Source organism: Dromiciops gliroides, chromosome 1, assembly GCF_019393635.1.
Source record: "Dromiciops gliroides isolate mDroGli1 chromosome 1, mDroGli1.pri, whole genome shotgun sequence".
NCBI lineage: Eukaryota > Metazoa > Chordata > Mammalia > Microbiotheria > Microbiotheriidae > Dromiciops > Dromiciops gliroides.
The window spans coordinates 668,465,287-668,483,227 of NC_057861.1; the positions used below are offsets into that span (position 1 = coordinate 668,465,287).

Sequence of the window (17,941 nt, forward strand, 5' to 3'; positions counted from 1 at the left end):
ATTTTCCAGGGTGTACCTCTCACTGATGATTCCCACCCACACTGTAGCCGGTGTCAACTTCTTTAGTCACGTGATACATGTTGAGGTTCTGGCTAGAATTTTCCAATAAATGACAAGAAAGAAACCAAGGCTGGCTTCTGAATGATTAATTATTCATGCTAAAAAGATCTGCCTAGCTCTGTGTTTCTGCAGGATTCTCTAAAAGTCAGTCCTAATCAATCACTGATGTGGTGAGGGGCCAGTAGGAGTGGTTTATGTATTAACATGCATGCACATGCACACATACAAAGCACACCACATTTAAAAGCAGGCACTTTGGGAAAAGAATTGGCCCATACTCTTAAATTAGAAGGAAAAGAAAACAGTTGAACAGTTCAGAGGATCAGCTGTAAAGAGTTTCAACATTTCTTCAGAAACACAATGGCTTTTCTTTCTGAACATCTATACACATTTTTGCCCCTTGTGTTAAAAGATGACATCACTAATAGCATTTTCATGGGGATACTCAGATCAGCAGGGCCTATGAATAGAGTATCCTTTAATGAGTAGCTATGTCAATTCCAAATGAGTTTGCTGATGTAACACTCTATATGTAATGTATATAGCATACAAAGGCATGTGTCAACATGCCCTCCAATTACATTCCTATTGGGGAATACTTTGCTTCCTTCTCCACCTAAAATTACATCATCAAGTAAATTATTATTAAAAAGAAGCAGCTAAATAAGTTTCCAGAATCAAAAATGTTACTCTTAAAACTGAATTTGATGAGAAACTGCACTCAGCATCCACTAGCAATTACTGCACACTGGACAAAAGGAAATAGCGCAATATTGTATTCCATTGAAGTTCAACTATGAGACATAAGAGCTATCTCACTAGGACAATGTGGGCCTAGACCCAGAGAATCTTAGGTGAGAAGTAACATTCTGGAGGTGAAGAAAAGAGTAACAGGAATACTTTCTCTCCTACATCAGAACAAGACTCAAGTCTCACCTTTGACACGGACTTGCTGTGCTCAAGGCTAGGCCACTTCATTTCTCTGAGCCTTCCTTTCAAATATCATCTCAAAAACAGGAGGAGGGGATAATAGACCCATAGCATCTACCTCGAGGCAGTGGTGTGAGGATCAATTGAGATAAATTACATAAAGCAGCACTCTGTAAACCTTAAAGTGCTCTGTTAATGCCAGCTACTATTATAATGCACACAGAGGCCAGAGTTGAAGAAATAGGAGTTTTTGAAATCACCAAGGGAAAAAACACATAGTGAGAAGAAAGGTAAAAACAGAGCCTTGGGGAATGGCAACACTTAGAAGAAAAGGACTAAGAAGGAATAGTTAGAGAAGGACAAAGTACTGTCACTCACCAAAGCCAAGGGAGGAGGAGAGATGGAAAGTATCAAATGCTGTAGAGATCAAGGATGCTGAGGACTGAAAAAGGCTGCTTGACTTGTCTAATAGATGATGAGTGACTTTGGAAGAAATTTAAGTAGAGTGCTGGAGGAAACGCCTAATTGCAAAGGGTAGAAGTATGAAAATGATGAAAGGAAGTGGAGGAGTGATGGTAGCCTATACTTTCTGTAAGGTGAAGAGCTCAGGAAAGAGGGGGGAAAAAGATAGTAGCTTAAGAAGTTCACAGAATCTTGTCCAGGGAAGGTTCTTCTTTAGGAAAGGGGAGACCAGAACATGTTATAAGGCAAAAGAGATGAAAACAATATAAAGAAGGAGAGACTGGGGGCAGCTAGGTGGTGCAGTGGATAGAGCACCGGCCCTGGAGTCAGGAGTACCTGAGTTCAAATCCGGCCTCAGACACTTGATACTTACTAGCTGTGTGACCCTGGGCAAGTCACTTAACCCCAAATGCCTCACTGAAAAAAAAAAAAGGAGAGACTGAACATATAAAGGAGAGTAGATAACTGAAAAGAAGGGTGGGAAAGAGCAGGAAGAGATACAATAAAGGAAACAAGTAGAGAAATTGGTCTTGGAAAGGAAGTTGCCAGTTACTTTTTGTAGAAAGGCAGAAAGGATTAGACAATGTGTGAAGGTTCAGAAATTTAGAGATGACAAGAAGAAAAGCTAAGGGAACCCAAGTTAAATCACCTTTATCTTCTTAGTAAGGAATGTGGGAGAACTTGAGAAATGTGAAAACATTTCGAACTTGATGTGGGGAAGGTGATCAGGAATCTACTAAGGATTGAATAAAAAATATGCAGGAATTGCTAGTGGAGTCATCCTGGTTTCATGACTTTATCCAATAACATTTGACAGCGTGGGTCAAGAAGCAGGATGGGTAAAAAGTGGAATGTGTCCAAGACTGATGAGTGGCAAGGCCAATTCACCAGGACAAGGGGATGATTCTGGTGCACTCTCAAGGACATTATAGAAATGGCCAATAATGGAATCCAAACTTCACAATGAGACCTGGGGTAATAGATCTAGAAAAATGAACAGTCAAAGAATTAGAAAACAAAAACCAGGTAAAGCAGGTATGGGGCAGTGAGTTAGATGGAAAGACTAAAAGAGATTATAGTCACAATGAAATTTCAGAGTTTAAGATCTTGGATAGTAGAGTGGTTTCAAGTGACTGAGATTGATAAGTGTGCTAAATGTGACTATATGGAAGAAATGTAAATATAATAAATACAACAAACATTTACTAAGTGCCTGCTGTGAACACAGCACTGGGGAGATACAAAGTTTAAATCAAATATGATTTTGGGCCTCAAGACTATACAGTTAGAAACATTAGATAATAAGTGTAAGAGACTGCAAGACAAAAGTGATGAGAAATCTAAGGAAGCTCTTTACCAGCAGAAGAGGAAGTGAAGGAAAGGCGTGGGAAAAGCTTCCTGCAGGAGATGGCATTTGGGCTAGACTTTTAAAGGATAGTTAGGAATTCAACAGATGAGTGGAGAAGAGGTAAGTAAGACATTCCACATTAGCAAAGGCATTGAGACATGAGATTGAAGGACAGGAACAGAGCAATGTCCACTTTGGCTTGAGGATAGTGGTAAGTGACAGGAAATAATGACAGAAGGCCTGACAGGCAAGTTGGTGTAAGGTTGTTGGAGACCTTGAACATCAGGCACAATTTTGAATGTTACTTGCCAACAAGGAGGCACACAGAAGCAGAACTTCAATCTTTTCTCTTTCCTATGTTGTTCAGAAGTTAATAAACCACAATTGTTTTCTCCTCCATAGCATTTCCAAGTGAAGTTCTTTTCCTGCTCCCTCCCACATAATAATGGACAAATCTCTAGTCCAAGTATCCCCATCCCAGAACAGGAGCCAGTTTCTTTTCACCAGATATCCATGATGTCCTTTGTCAATTAGCCTGAAGTACCACTGTCATAATCACCTAACTCTACTATTTATATATCTCCATTAACTTCTGCTGCTTCATGGCAAAATATAAATTATTCACTAGGCCTCGAAATCTTTCATGTATTCTCCCTATCTGCTCAATTCCTTTCACTTGAATCTGTCTTCCAGCCCCCCCAAAAAGGAATACCAACTTCCTCCCCTTCAAGAAGACACGCTTTCCCAATTAAATGAAGGTTAGATGAAGGGTTTTTTGGTGGTTTTTTTTACATCCTCAAATACTTCAAATCCTTGGTTCTACACAGGGACTAAGAGAGGAAAACAGAAGGCTCCCTCAATACCATTAAAATTTGTGAAAAAAAAAATATATCCATCTCTACTTTATAGAAAGAGCCCCCAAACTCAATATTGACTAATCCATTTGATATACGCCCTCCTAATCAATCAATAAGCATTTATCACTGGTCTGATATGACAGGCACTGCTAACCCAAAAACAATCACAAAAACAAATAAATAAAAAATAAAACAGTCCTTGCCCTCAAGGAATTTACATTCTATGGGGAAAACAAGTATACCAAAGTGAGTAAAAAATTATATCTTAATTAAATACAAAGTAATGGGAAGAGTGCAGAATAGTAGTTGAACAGAATCAGGAAAGGCCTCTCATCTAAGAGAAACACTTGTGCTGAGTTTTGAAGGAATTAACTCCTAAAGGAGTTAACATTCGGTCTCTCTTTCTGATCACCTCCCCAACACACATACCCCAATAATGTCATCACCTCCCTGCCTTTCTTCTCTAAGATGCCCAGCTTTTCTCTCTCACAACTTCTGTATGTACCAGAAACCTAGCCTCTGGTCTTGCCCTCACAACATCATTTCTCCCACTAACCCCTAACCATCCTCTCCCCTTTCTCACACTCCTAGTATCTTTTCTCTTTTCCTTCTTCCTTCTCCCTCATTTGTCTGATTCTCCCCACAGACACAAGGCCCAATGCACACCCCCTATAGCCCTCACACTGCCTCTCAGCTCAATGTCCCCTCTTCTCATCTCCCACAAACCCAAACCCTCAGAACCTTTACCCTTTCTCCCCATCCCTATTTTCTCTCCTCCATTCTTCTCTTTCCTGCTCCATATCTCTCCTTTCCTTCCTCTCTCAACTCTCCTCTACCATAATTTTCTCATCTCTCTCCCTTCTCTCTGTCCTCTCTCATCAATCTTCTCTCATTGCTTTCTATACTTCATTTTCTCTCAACCCTCCAGCATCTAGCCCTTCTGTCCCTTTTCCTTCTCTTCTCCCATCTCCCTCCCTTCTCCCTCCTTTGCTGCCTTTCCTGATTCTCCCTCTTCTTTCACATCTAACTTTTCTCCTCCCCTTTTTTTCCCTTTCTCCTCTCCCTTCTCTCATTTTTCTCTCCCTCTTCTCTCTTCCTTCTTTCCATTTCTCTGTTCCTTTCCTCTCTCCTCCCCATCTTTCTCTCCCTTTTCTTCCCTTCTCTGCTTCCCATTTCTCCCATCATTTTCGCCCTTTCCTCACTCAATCTCCCCCTTCTTTTTCCCTTCTCTCATTTCTCTCCCCCTTCACTTTCTTCTCCAATCTCTCCCTTTTCTCCTATTCTATCTCTTTCCTCTCCATTTCTCCCTTTCTTTTCTCCCTCTTCTTTCATGTTTCTCTAACTCTCCCTTTTCTCTCCCTCCATCTCTCCCATCTTTTTCTCCTCCACCTCTTTCTCATCTTCCCTTTCTCTCTTTCTTCCACCATCTCTCATCTCTCTCCTCCCCACCTCTCCCCTTTCTCCTCCCCATCTCTTCCCCTTCTTTCTTATTTCCCCTTCTCTTTCTCCTCCCCATCTCTCTGCTCTCTCTTTTTCTCTCCTCCTTCTTTCTCTTCCCATATCTCCCTCTCTTTTCTCATTTCCCTTTCTCTTCTCCCCATCTCTCCCCTCCCTCTGTTCTCTCCTTCTCTCTCTCCTCTACCATCTCTTTTCTCTCTCCTCCCTACCTCTTCCCTTCTCTCTCCTCCACCATCTCTCTCTTCTCTCTTCCAACATCTATCCTGTCTCCTCTCCAACTTCCTTCTTTTTCTCCTCACCCGCTCTCTCTTAATTCCCCCTTCTTTTCCCTTCTCTCTGTCCTCTCCCTCCCCCTTCTCTACCCATTCTCCTTTTCTCCTTCCTATTTCTCCCTTCTCTCTCACCACCATTTCTTCTATCTCTTTTCTCTCTCCTCCCATCTCTCTCCTCTGACTTCCACTTTCTCTCTCTCTTCCCTTCTCCCTTCTTTCTCCTCCCTCACTTCTCCCATCTCTGTCTCCCTCCCTTCTCTCCTCTGTCTCTACCCTTCTCTCATTCCTCTCCCATCTTTCCCCCTCTCCTCTCCTTTCCTCTCCTCCACCATCTCTCCTTCTCTCTCCTCAGTTATCTCTCTCTCTGTGTTTCTGTCTCTCTCCTCTCTCACTTCCCCTTCCTCTCCCACCCCTCTCTCTCTCTCTCTCTCTCTCTCTCTCTCTCTCTCTCTCTCTCTCTCTCTCTCTCTTTCTCTCAATCCTCTCCTCTCCCCCCAGCCCCAGCACCTTCAGGGTCACATCGCATAGCTTCCCCTGCCGCCGGATTTCCTCCATCACCCCGTATCCCCGGCTCGGCAGCTCCGACACAGAAAAATGCACAAGATCTTCCAGCTCTTCCACTCCGTCTTCCACCATCTTCCCCCACCCCCAAGGCCGGCCGCAACTGCGGCGGCAAAGAGTCTCCCTCTCTAGCGACCCAACTGCACCAGCCGGGCGGCTTAGGACAGGTGCGGCCCCGAGCGGCCGCCGTAGCTCCGCCTCCCGGAAACGCCTAAGCCTCACTTCCGGCTCCGAGCCGCCCTCCCTCTCGGCCGGGTCTCAGGAAGCCACGCCTACCCCGCTTTCCCCTTCCTTTGCCCCACCCCGTCCCTCCCCTTCGGATGTTTCCGGAGATTCCAGGTGGCGTCACGTCACCATAGCAACGGTATACACATTCCTGCGCCACAGAGCCCTGAATATTCCGTTTCCCGCCTTGGATGAGGGCTGGTTTGCTGCAGCTTTTTCTGCCGCCGCTGTCGCTGCTGCTCCCGCTGCCGCTGCTTGTGTAGCTGCCCTCGGACCTGGTGGGATTCCCTGCCCTCTGGGGGGTGTAGGAAGACTGACTGTGAAAGGTAAGGAGGGGAGAGGAGACAGGCCTGGGTGCGAGAGGCCCACAGCAGCGCCAGGGCCTGATCCCCAAGAAGGAGGAAGAAGAGGAGGGGGGCGGGTGAGGGTCTCTAAAATAAGAATAGCCCCCATTTTTAGAGCGCTTCAAGGCGCTTTCCTCGCAGCAAATCTGTCAGGAGGGTCGATTGTCCCCCATTTTACAGATGAGGAAACTGAGGCTACCTCCAGGGAAACAAACTATGGCCCATCGTATGTTTGAAAGCTGGGGAAAACGGCAGAATATAGACTATCAGAGCTGGAGGGACTGGACAGACCATCTCGTTGAACTAATTCCCTCAGACTGGCAGGTAGTTTAGTAAGAAAACTGATATTTCAACCTGCTGCTTCTGACTCCAAATTCAGTTTGCTCTTCAATGCTTCTGAAAAGTTGCTAACTCCTGTTTCTATAGTACTTTGAAATTTACTAGGTTCTTTCCTCTCACCGTGATTCTGGGAGGTAAGAAGTGCAAGAATGATTTTCCCCTGATGATAAATGAGGAAACCTGCCCAGAGTCACACAACTGTAAGTGTTGGAGCTGAGATTCAAACCCAGGTCTCTGACTCCAAGGCTAGTTAGTGTTCTTTCCAAAACGACACTGGTGTGTTGTGGCATGGACCCCTCAGAATAATGTTTTTAAATACATAAAACACATAGGATTTCAAAGAAAACCAATTTTAGTGAAATAGTTATATGATGGAAAAAATAAAACAACAGAAAAAAAGAAATAGTATTAAAATATTATTTAAAAGCAAGTTCATGGAGCCCAGGTTAAGAATGCCTGCTACAGGGGCAGCTAGGTAGTGCAGTGGATAGAGCACGGGCCCTGGAGTCAGGAGGACCTGAGTTCAAAGCTGGCCTCAGACACTTAACACTTACTAGCTGTGTGACCCTGGGCAAGTCACTTAACCCCAATTGCCTCACAAAAAAAAAAAAAAGAATGCCTGCTACACTAAAAAAAATGAAGGTCTCTTGGGGAAGGAAGCAAAAATGTTCCCTTACTGATAGGCTGTAAGGATCATAGGATTATAGATTTTGAGCTGGAAGGGACCTTAGAGGTCATTGAAGCTAACCCATCACTTTATATATGGGAAAACTGAGATTTTATTCATTCTCTCCCCTTTCCTGAACACCCTGCTTCTTTTTATTAATGAGGCCTAAGATTACTTTAGAGAAGCAGCTAGTGGTTACAGAGATGGCCTCATAGTGAGGAAGACAACCTAGGTTTAGGTTTCATGTCTGATAAATACTGCTTACACTTCTCAGTGCTCCAGGCAAAAAAAACCTAAGGATGTAAGTTCAAGAGAAGAGGCTAATCTTAATTGTAGAGGATCTCTACCAATGTAATCATAGGTCTGGCTTAAAAAATTATGTATATATATGTATGTATACATATGCTTTTATATCTCAATGCTGACTTGTATTATACTTCCAGTCTACTAAAACATCACAATCTTTTTTACACGTGCTGTTATCTGGTCAAGTTTTCCCCATTCTGTACTTGTACAATTGACTTTTTGAAACCAAGTGTAGGAATTTACACTCACTCCTATTGAATTTCAGTTGATTAGATCCAACTGGGTTTCATCAGGTAGAGATCTTTTGGGATCCCAGTTTTGTCAGCCAGAGCATTAATTCTGTCTCTCATCTTTATATCATCTCCAGATTTGATAAACACCTCATCTATGCCTTCATCCAAGTCATTAACAAAACACTGGGGGCAGCTAGGTGGCACAGTGGGTAGAGCACTGGCCCTGGAGTCAGGAGGACCTGAGTTCAAATCCGGCCTCAGACACTTAACACTTACTAGCTGTGTGACCCTGGGCAAGTCACTTAACCCCAATTGCCTCACCAAGACAAACAAACAAAACAAAACACTGAACAGAACAGGGCTTATATTGAGCACAATGTAGTCCACTAAATTCCCTAAAGATTTTTTCACATGAAATTCTCATCTCCCCTGTTCTGCGCATGTACAGTTGATGTCTTTTAAACTAAATTATTTTTTAAAATGAGTATTTTGCATTTATCTTGTTAGTTTGGGCCCATTGTTCTAGTCTGTTCATTCTCTGGACTTAGCAACTCATTGTTCTTTCAGTTATGCAGTTATCCCATACTGTACCCAGGAAGTGTACATATAGAGAGATCAGGGAAAGGAAAAATTAGGTGTTCCTGACATTGAGGAGGCACTGCTGATAAAAGATAATAAAGCTAGGGAGTGATGACTCAGAGAACACTCGAGTTAGAAAGGCCCTTAGAAGTTATCTAGTCTGACTTCATTTTACAGGTGACGAAACTGAGGCACAGTGGTTTGGCAAAGGTCACACATCTTGTAAGTGGCTTAGCCAAGGGCCTTAAATCCAAGTTTTCTGAAAATACTAGACATTGACTGAACAGTGGATTCTACAAGCCTAGTATTCTTTCCAGACTTGGCTACATGTGTGAAAGACTGAAAGAAAAAGTTTATTGAAACAAGAGGAGGTTTTCTCCACTTGGAGAGTTGGATGTCTTCCTAAAAAGTCTCTGGAAAGAGAAAGGGTTAAGGGCTCAACAGGTAGAATGGTCCCAGTGGAGAGAGTGAACCCATGTGTACGTGAAGGAAGTGAACAGGAGGAGAACACATCTGGGTATGAGAAACAACATAAAACAAGAAGATGGAAGTGAGGATGGAGACTCAACTACTCGGCGACATCTAACAATGGTCATCACCGTCAACAAGCATTTTTTGAGCACCTGCTGTATACTGAGAATATCATTAGACATTGTGGGGAGGGATTCATAAGAAATAAAAGATACAGCCCCTGCCTTCAAGGAGCTTAAAATCTAACTGGGGAGATCGAACATTCCAATGAAGCGACATAAGAACAAGCGGCGCATCAGTAAGTGCCAAACAACACAGCATCAGCTCAATACCTGGTATTGAGGGGATGCCTGGGGTAGAGGAGTTGTTGTCCTGGGTGGGGTTAGTCTTGAAGGTCGTGCATGTCATATGGAGTACTGGATGTGGGTTAATGGCAAGGAAGGATATTTCATTTGGGGAATTTGTCGATTAAATATGTGAGTGAGGTTGGTGCTAACAAGTTGTATAGGAGTGATGTGGCAAGTTGGACTGAAGGACAGAGGAGGAGATGGGAAGTGTAGAAGGTGATTGATTTGCTCTTTCTTGTGCTGGCAGTCACAGGGGGCTTCCAGGAACTTAGAAATCTTGGGACCTTTCAGAAGAACTATATTATAAACCAGACTCTCAGAGAAGGCTGCAGTCTGGGTTTCCCCTTTGAAATGAGGCCAGAAGATCCTCTTTATATACTTGGAAAGTATAAATGTCAATGTGATGATATCATAATTTCTTCCAAAGGGTTAGATAACAAAAATGCTTGTCTTTTAGTCAAAAACAGCCTCTTTCCATCACTATACCAACCATATAGATGAAAGCAAGCCAGATAAATGATATCTTCTTTTAGTTTTCCCTTAATTTGGAAATACACTTAAAATATTTGAGGCTTTTTTAATTTAAAAAATTATTAAGGCTGGGGACGGCTAGGTGGCGCAGTGGATAAAGCACTGGCCTTGGATTCAGGAGGACCTGAGTTCAAATCCAGCCTCAGACACTTGACACTAGCTGTGTGACCTTGGGCAAGTCACTTAACCCTCATTGCCCTACAAAAAACAAACAAAAAAAATTATTAAGGCTGGGGCAGCTAGGTGGCACAGTGGATAAAAGCACCAGCCCTGGATTCAGGAAGACCTGAGTTCAAATCTAGCCTCAGACACGACACTTACTAGCTATGTGACCCTGAGCAAGTCACTTAACCCTCATTGCCCTGCAAAAAAGAAAAAGAAAAAACAAAACAAAACAAAAATTATTAAGGCTAAACTTGGCATGCTGCGATGAATCTGTGATATCATCGATATAAACACTTTCTTCCCCTCCTTATACAGATAACTCCTCTATACCTTCTTACTCTGTATGATTCTTGTCCATGTCTTTCTTATAACTGCTCCCTAGAGATTTGGTCCAGCATGCCAGAAGCATCCCTCTAAGGTCTTTAAATACCTTGGGATAGGTGCCAGGGGACCACTCAAGCTGTCATCTCTTGTTCTTGCTCTGTAGTCAGCCCTGCTTCCTTTTGAAGATGCCATAGCCCGCATGATGAGGTTTAAGCCAGTCATGCTCAAGTTATTGATGTCCTGCAGCACATTTATCCCACCTTAATTCTTTAGGTCATGTTTATTTTTTCTGAGATCAAGATTTTCCATAATTCATAGCCAAAAAACATCACCAGGAAAGTATTGGTGCAAAAGAGTGTTTGCTGCAAAGCTTAATGTATTTTTTAAAAGACCAAAGGGAACTAAAAATAGAATTTACTTAACCTTAATTTTTATCTGCCCCAGTATTCTCAGATTATTTTCACATATTAAAAAGACTTAGTGGGCCTATAAAAAATTAAAATCTTTTAAAACACTACTGAAAGTTTCTTTCTTTTCTCCTTAGTAAAAATGAGCACTCGAAAAAAAGTGCACGCATATGTACGGGTCAAACCCACAGATGAATTTGCTTATGAAATGATCACCTTTGGAGAAGACAACAAGGTAACTATTCTCTACGAAGGCTCCATTTGCACTGATCTCTCTTAGCTGAGTACAGTTTCATTTGGGGGATTCATGTTATCCAAGTTGATACTATTTCAGAAACAGCTCTTTGAAGTACCAGTGTGTGTTTTACCATAGAATTCTAAAGTTGAGGAAGCACTTTAAAGATTAGCTAATCTAACTTCACTTTACGGATGAGAAAACTCAAAGACCTTTCCTTTTCCTTCATGCTTTTATCTAAGACTCAAAAAAATTATCCTTAAATTATATAATTCCAGAATTTCAGAGTCAGAAGGGACATTAATAACTATTTATTTCAACCATACATGGGAAAAAAATCACCTCTATAACATATCCAACAAGTGGTCACCCAGCCTTTACTTAGAGACCTCAAGTGAAGGGGAATGCACTATCTCCCAAGGCAGCCAATTTCACTTTTGGATAGATCTCATTGTTAGGGATTATTTCCTTAGACTAAGCTTAAATTTCCCCCTTTGTATCTTCCAGCCATTAGTCTTAATTCTGTCCCCTAAGGTTCAAATGGAACAAATTTAATACCTCTAGATAAATTTTATTCTTCAAATACTTCAAGACAGCTGTTTTGTCCTCTTCCTAAAATGTGGTTCCCAGAACTGAACACAAAATTCTGTATATGGTCCAACCAGTAGACTATAGTAAGACTTAGACTTCCTTCTGTTCCTTTAATACCAACTAAGATCACATTAGCTTTCTTTGCTTCCATATTAAACTGTTAACTCACATTTCAGTTTCTAATTATGCCATTCCCATTTTGACTTTGGAAAGCTGACTTTTTTTAACATGTATAAGATTTTATATTTATCTCTATCAGATTCTACCTTATAAAGTTTGGCTCAATGGTCCAACCAGCCTACATCTTTTGAACCCTGACTGTCATTCAGTTTCTTAACTATCCTTTTCTGGCACTTAATAGACACTAAATAAATGTTTCTTTATTACTTGGCTCATTGATTTGATAAGCATGTCCTTCTATGTCTTAAGCCAATCATTGATAGAAAATGGTAAATAGCACACAGATTCTTGGGGCTCTACGCTGGACACTTCTTTCCAAGTTAACATTGAACCATTAGTGACTACTAGTTGAATTTGGCTACTTATCCAGTTCTGAATCCAGTTAGTTGTATCATATCCCAGATATCTCCATCTTTTCCATAAGAATAGTGTGAAAAACTTTATCAAATATTTTGTTCAAATCTCAATAAATCCCTTGAGCTACCACTTGAGTAACCCTGTTAAAAAAAAAAGAAAAGAAAAGGAGGCAGCTAGGTGGCACAGTGGATAAAGCACCAGCCCTGGATTCAGGACGACCTGAGTTAAAATCCAGCCTCTTGACACTAGCTATGTGACCCTGAGCAATCAACCCTCATTGCCCTGCCAGAAAAAAAAAATGTTAATTTGACATGACCTGTTTGTGATAAAGCCATGTTAAGGCTTTCTGTTTACCACTACTACCACTTTAGATCTTTACTGACCATCTCCATCAGAAATTCTAGAATTTTGCCAGGAATCCAAGTCAAGCTAACTGGCCTATTGTTTGCAAACTACTTTTTTCTTCCTATTGTTGAAAATCAAGACATTTCCCTTTCCTCAGACCTGTGATACTCCTTCCATTGTGTCTGATCTTTTAAAGACCACTAAGAATGGGTCAGGGGGCAACTAGGTGGCGCAGTGGATAAAGCACTGGCCTTGGATTCAGGAGGACCTGAGTTCAAATCCAGCCTCAAACACTTGACACTTACTAGCTGTGCGACTCTGGGCAAGTCACTTAACCCTCATTGCCCTGCCAAAAAAAAAAAAAAAGAATGGGTCAGCATTCACATCTTCTGGTTATTTCAGGAAAAAAATAATTGATGTCAAAGGAGCCTTGATACCTACATAATTTAATTTCATCACATAAGGCTTTCTTCTGGTCAGATCCATCTTTACTCTTTTTAGATCCCTTTTACTCCTAAGGGAGTAAGAGCATGAAAAATTATAAATCATTTAGAATTGTTCTACAAATGTTCATGTTAGTGAGAAATTCCTATAGTGGCTTTCCAAGGAATAAATGCACTAAATTAACTGAGAAGACTTTTTCTTTCCCTAACTCTTCCTCTATGGTTTATGAACATATTATTAATTAAGGCTCTAATAACTGAGGAGATGGGGAGGAAAAGTAACAATATACTTCTGTAGGATCATAGATTTAGAGCTGGGAGGAATCTCAGGGACCTTCTAAACCAACCCCCTCATTTTTCAGATGAGGGAACTGAAGCCTAGGAAAGTTAGGTGACTTGACCAAGGTCACAGAAACTAGTTAACATCAAAGGTAGTATTTAAAGCCAGCATCTCTGACTCCATAGTGAGTATTCTTTCCACAGTACCACACTCCCTCCTTTTGAGTAGATACCATATCATATATTTTAGCTTTTTTTTTTTTCATAAAACAACTTGATATTTTTAGAGCATTGATATTCATATCAAGAAAGATGGCCGAAGAGGAATCGTCAATAACCAACAGACAGACTGGTCATTCAAACTGGATGGAGTTCTTCACGATGCCTCACAGGATTCTGTTTATGATACAGTAGCTAAGGAAGTGGTTGCTCAAGCCCTGGATGGCTATAATGGTAATTTAGTTTTGGTTAATTAACATTTTTCTTATTTTAAGAACTTGTATAACACACTACACATAGAAAATATTGGAAGTTAAATTATAGATGTTAGTAATTTCTTCTAATGACATTTTTATAGTAATTAAAGTTCTAATTTGATGCCTAGAGGAATCAAAGGTGACCCTAGTTTCTCAAAGGTTAAATCAGCAGAATATCAGTTCTGTCAAGTCCTACTACCCATGAAGAGTCCCAGTACAGGCCAGGTAACAAACCAGTTTTCTGCTATCCAAGGACCAAACGAACTAGGTTCAGAGAGATTTATCACTCATATTATGCAAAGGATGATGACTTTTTGACAAGAACAACTTTCAAATAATTTATACTAAATCACAAAAGAGTTGCAACCTGCCTTGATGAAGAAAATATCTACGCTAATGAAATTACAGGTTATTTAAGCATTAAAATAGATAAAACAATAACAGTTTTACTAAAATGTATATGTTTGTTCATATATGCTCTCTGTGGAGGAGTCATTATCTGCTTTCTAATATTCATGAAGAGTTCAAACCACATACATTGGAACAAATTACAAAACTGACTTTCTAATAAAGTGTTCTTTGTAAAGCAAAGAGTTTTTATGCTTAACAAACTATATGAAAAATTCCCCCAAATATTTTATAGCACTTTTTGATTGTCAGATCATTTTGTCATAACTTCTTGATGTTGAACTATTGCCAGGAATTTCATAGGCATGGTTAAATATAAACACTCAAGCATATTTGTGTTTTTAGAACTACACAAAAAGCAGTCTGGTCTTCATAACAAAATGGCGGGGAGACGAACCCTTCTTGGGAAAATAAGAGCTTTCTTTCTCCAGTTTTCTATCTAGTATGTAAAGAACTGTAATCTTACACAGTTTATAGCCTATGCCCTATCAACTAAATGTCCTCACTTTTTAAAGCCTCATTCTTATGTCTCCCATTTCAGAACAAGTATACATAATAATAAATAATAAAAGATTATAGGACTATTCCATTATTCTAATTAATCTTTACTATTCCCTTGAAGTAATATAGCCCCCAGCTCTTATAGCTAGAGAAACAGCAGTACAGGGGAATTAAAGGACACTTGAGAAGTCAAAAAATGTACAAGGAAGGAATCTTGACCACCAGGCATATACTCTATTCTTAAATTCTTATTTTTTAGCCAAAGTAAAACAGGTCATGCTCTTTTGTTCTGATTAAACATTAATGTTCCTGTCAATGAAAAGTGTGCCAAAATCATGTTCTGGTTTTAATATAAACTCTGTTCTAGAGCTCATGAAATTGGGTCAAGCTTGTTGAAGTATTAAATCTCTGCTATAAAGTTATACTTAGGCAATAATAATTAATAAACCTATCCAAACTACTTTGTAGCCTTAGCCTGGAAATCTGGATAGTAATTGATGAATAAAAAGTTGATGAAGAAAGAAGACAAGGTTCAGGATAATTAAGTCCTGTCATGGTCATAGAATCTGAGGCTAATCAAAGGGTAGCAGGAAAGTTAAAGGGGATTCTTTGTATAGTTTGCTTAAGAAAGATTGTGTTAATATAAATATGAAAGTTTCTCACCTACTCCAGGTAGTACACATCAGAGGAGCAAATCAAAGTTTGCCAGGCATGGGAATAGTGAAGGCTGGAAGGAAATGTTGGCATAATTAGTGACTTACTGGTAGAACTCTGACACAATCCCTAAAGCACAGAATATAAATATAATGATAAAGCTTATACCTGGAAAAGAGTTGAGGAAATGCACTTCTTTTGTTCTTTGCACAGGTAGTCACTATGTATATGGAACACTGCAGTACTCTAAGACTGATAATGTAATCTCACCTCAGTAAATATGACACACCATTTATTCAGTCTTACCACATAGGTCTGGAACATAGTAAGTGCTTAATAAATACATTTTCTCTCTAGCCTACAGAAGAGGCATCCATCATATTTATTAAATCACATATGGATTCATAGACCCTTTGTAATAACTTTGCAATCCCCGAGAAGTCCACAGGTTAGGAAATACTACCTTGAGTCATTGCCAAAGTCAGTGCTGAACTCAAGATCTTAAGATCATAAATGTAGAATGGGAAGAGATCTTAGAGATCATAGGAGCATAGATTGCTTAATCATTCTAGTAAAACAGAATTTATTATGCACTTATATATCGTGCTTACTACATGCCAGGCACTGTGCTAAGCACTTTACAAATATTATCTCATTTGGCCCTCACAACAACCCTGGGAGGTAGGAGGTAGGAGGAATTATTAATCCCATTTTACAGTTGGGGAACCTGAGGCAGACAGGTTAAGTGAGTTGTCTAAGATTACTCAGCTAGTAAGTGTCTGAGGCTGGATTTGAACTCAGGTCTTTCTGACTCCAAGCCAGCATTCTATCCACTAAGCTGCTCCGCTGCCTATGTGCCAGGAAGTGTGCTAAATGATGAGGATATAAAGGATTACTAGCTGTGTGACCCTGGGCAAGTCACTTAACCCCAATTGCCTCACTAAAAAGAAAAAAGAAAAGATAATTAGCAGAGCTGGGATTTGACTTCCGGTCCCCTTATTCCAAAACCAGCTCTCTTTCCTCTGAAAAATGCTATTTTTCCAAACCCAACCTAAGGATTCTCTCTTCCTACTGTGGGTAAACTGACACTGGAAGTCGGTTGTATTGTCTCTAGGACTATTCATCAGCTCATATAACCTCCTCCCTTAGGCTCTCTACGACATATTGTTTTCCTTTTCCTTGCAATTTCTATTGTTATAAGTCATTGGTTTTGAGTTTCTGATTATATGCTTGTAATGGATGACATTAGATTTATTTGCCTTGTTAGAATGTTTCAGAAATTCCTATATCCGGAGGTCTGCATTCTGTGGGAAGGTATTTTACAAATGTTTTTTAAATGTTTCCAGGCACAATCATGTGTTATGGGCAAACAGGAGCAGGAAAGACATATACCATGACTGGAACAACTGAAAACTACAAGCATCGAGGTATCCTCCCACGAGCTTTACAGCAGGTATGGACAATTTCTGTTAGGAAAGAAAAATGGCAAGACTGACTTTTCTCCAGGTTCTGAAAACACAAGTCTTTATCAAGCCCCACTGTGAGCTTATCACTGCCCTGTGGAGGACATAGAAGGATAAGACGCAATCGCTGCTCTGAAAGAAGAGCTTGTGGTCTAGTTGGAGAGACAACCTGACCACACTTACTGGGCATAGCCCACAAAGAGGTCAAAGACAGAAAAGAAGAGTCCTATAGATAAAATTCATAGCAGCACTTTTTGTGGAGACAGAACTAGAAACAACGTAGGTGCCTATCAATTGGGAAACACCTAGATGTAATGGAATTCCAGTGTGCTAAAAGAAGCAACAAATATTAAGAATTCATAAAGGCAGAGGAAGGCTTGGAGAGATTGCTCACATGAAGTAGCCAGAATCAGAACAACCGTGACTACAACCACACCGATTGAAAAACAAAAATAAATGTCACTTGTAGTGACCAGGTTTGGCCCAGGAGAAGGGTTGAGAAAACATCCTTTCTTTGCAGAGGTGGGGACAAGTGGATCTGAAGCATTACAGGCTGTCAGAAGGGGTTGGTGTATTGGTTGGTTTTGCTTGAATGCTTTTTCCTCTTTATTTCTTAGTTTTTGTTGCAAGGGATGGCTCACTGGCTGAGTAGGAGGCATATAGTCAGACATGAATGCTATAAAGAAACAAAAGGTATCAAAACCCCCCCATAATCCTAGCTGCTTAATAGTGTCCCGACTTCCATCCTATCCTCTATTTAATGCGTTGCCCACCCGGCTGCCAGAACAGTGTTCCTATGGCCCAGATCTGACCATGTTACTCCTGCTCTTGAAGCTTCCCTGTTGCCTGTAGGATACAATAACAGTTTCTCGGGTTGTCACTTAAAGCACTGGCTCCAGGCTTGTTTCCCATCACTTCCTTTCATGCACTCTCCATTCTGGCCAAACTGGTCTCCTGGCTGTTCCTTGCTGGCACGTTCTAGGTCACACCTGGCTTTTGTGCTTGGCTCTCCCAGGTGCCTAGGATGTGTGCCCTTCTTACCCTGTCTCTTCAAATCCTTTGCTTCCGTCAAGGTCTCCTATGGATTTTTCAAGACTTCTCTCAGGTACCACACCTGTGGTCA

At 40.8% G+C, this 17,941-nt stretch overlaps 2 protein-coding genes across 3 annotated transcripts in view; one reads left to right on the forward strand and one right to left on the reverse strand.

Moving 5' to 3' along the window:
• Positions 1-6,146, reverse strand: part of KLHL18 (kelch like family member 18) — a 76,058-nt gene extending 69,912 nt beyond the window's left edge. For both annotated transcript variants that reach the window (XM_043977409.1, XM_043977410.1), the window contains exon 1: positions 5,895-6,146. In XM_043977409.1, coding sequence (XP_043833344.1) covers positions 5,895-6,023 — 129 coding nt within the window. In that variant the 5' untranslated portion in view covers positions 6,024-6,146. The remainder of the gene's footprint in view (positions 1-5,894) is intronic.
• Positions 6,147-6,291: 145 nt separating this feature from the next.
• The window catches only part of KIF9 (kinesin family member 9), an 84,081-nt gene continuing 72,431 nt past the window's right edge, over positions 6,292-17,941 (forward strand). The window contains 4 exon segments of the mRNA XM_043978199.1: positions 6,292-6,499; positions 11,024-11,121; positions 13,604-13,769; positions 16,702-16,808. Coding sequence (XP_043834134.1) covers positions 11,029-11,121; positions 13,604-13,769; positions 16,702-16,808 — 366 coding nt within the window. The 5' untranslated portion in view covers positions 6,292-6,499; positions 11,024-11,028.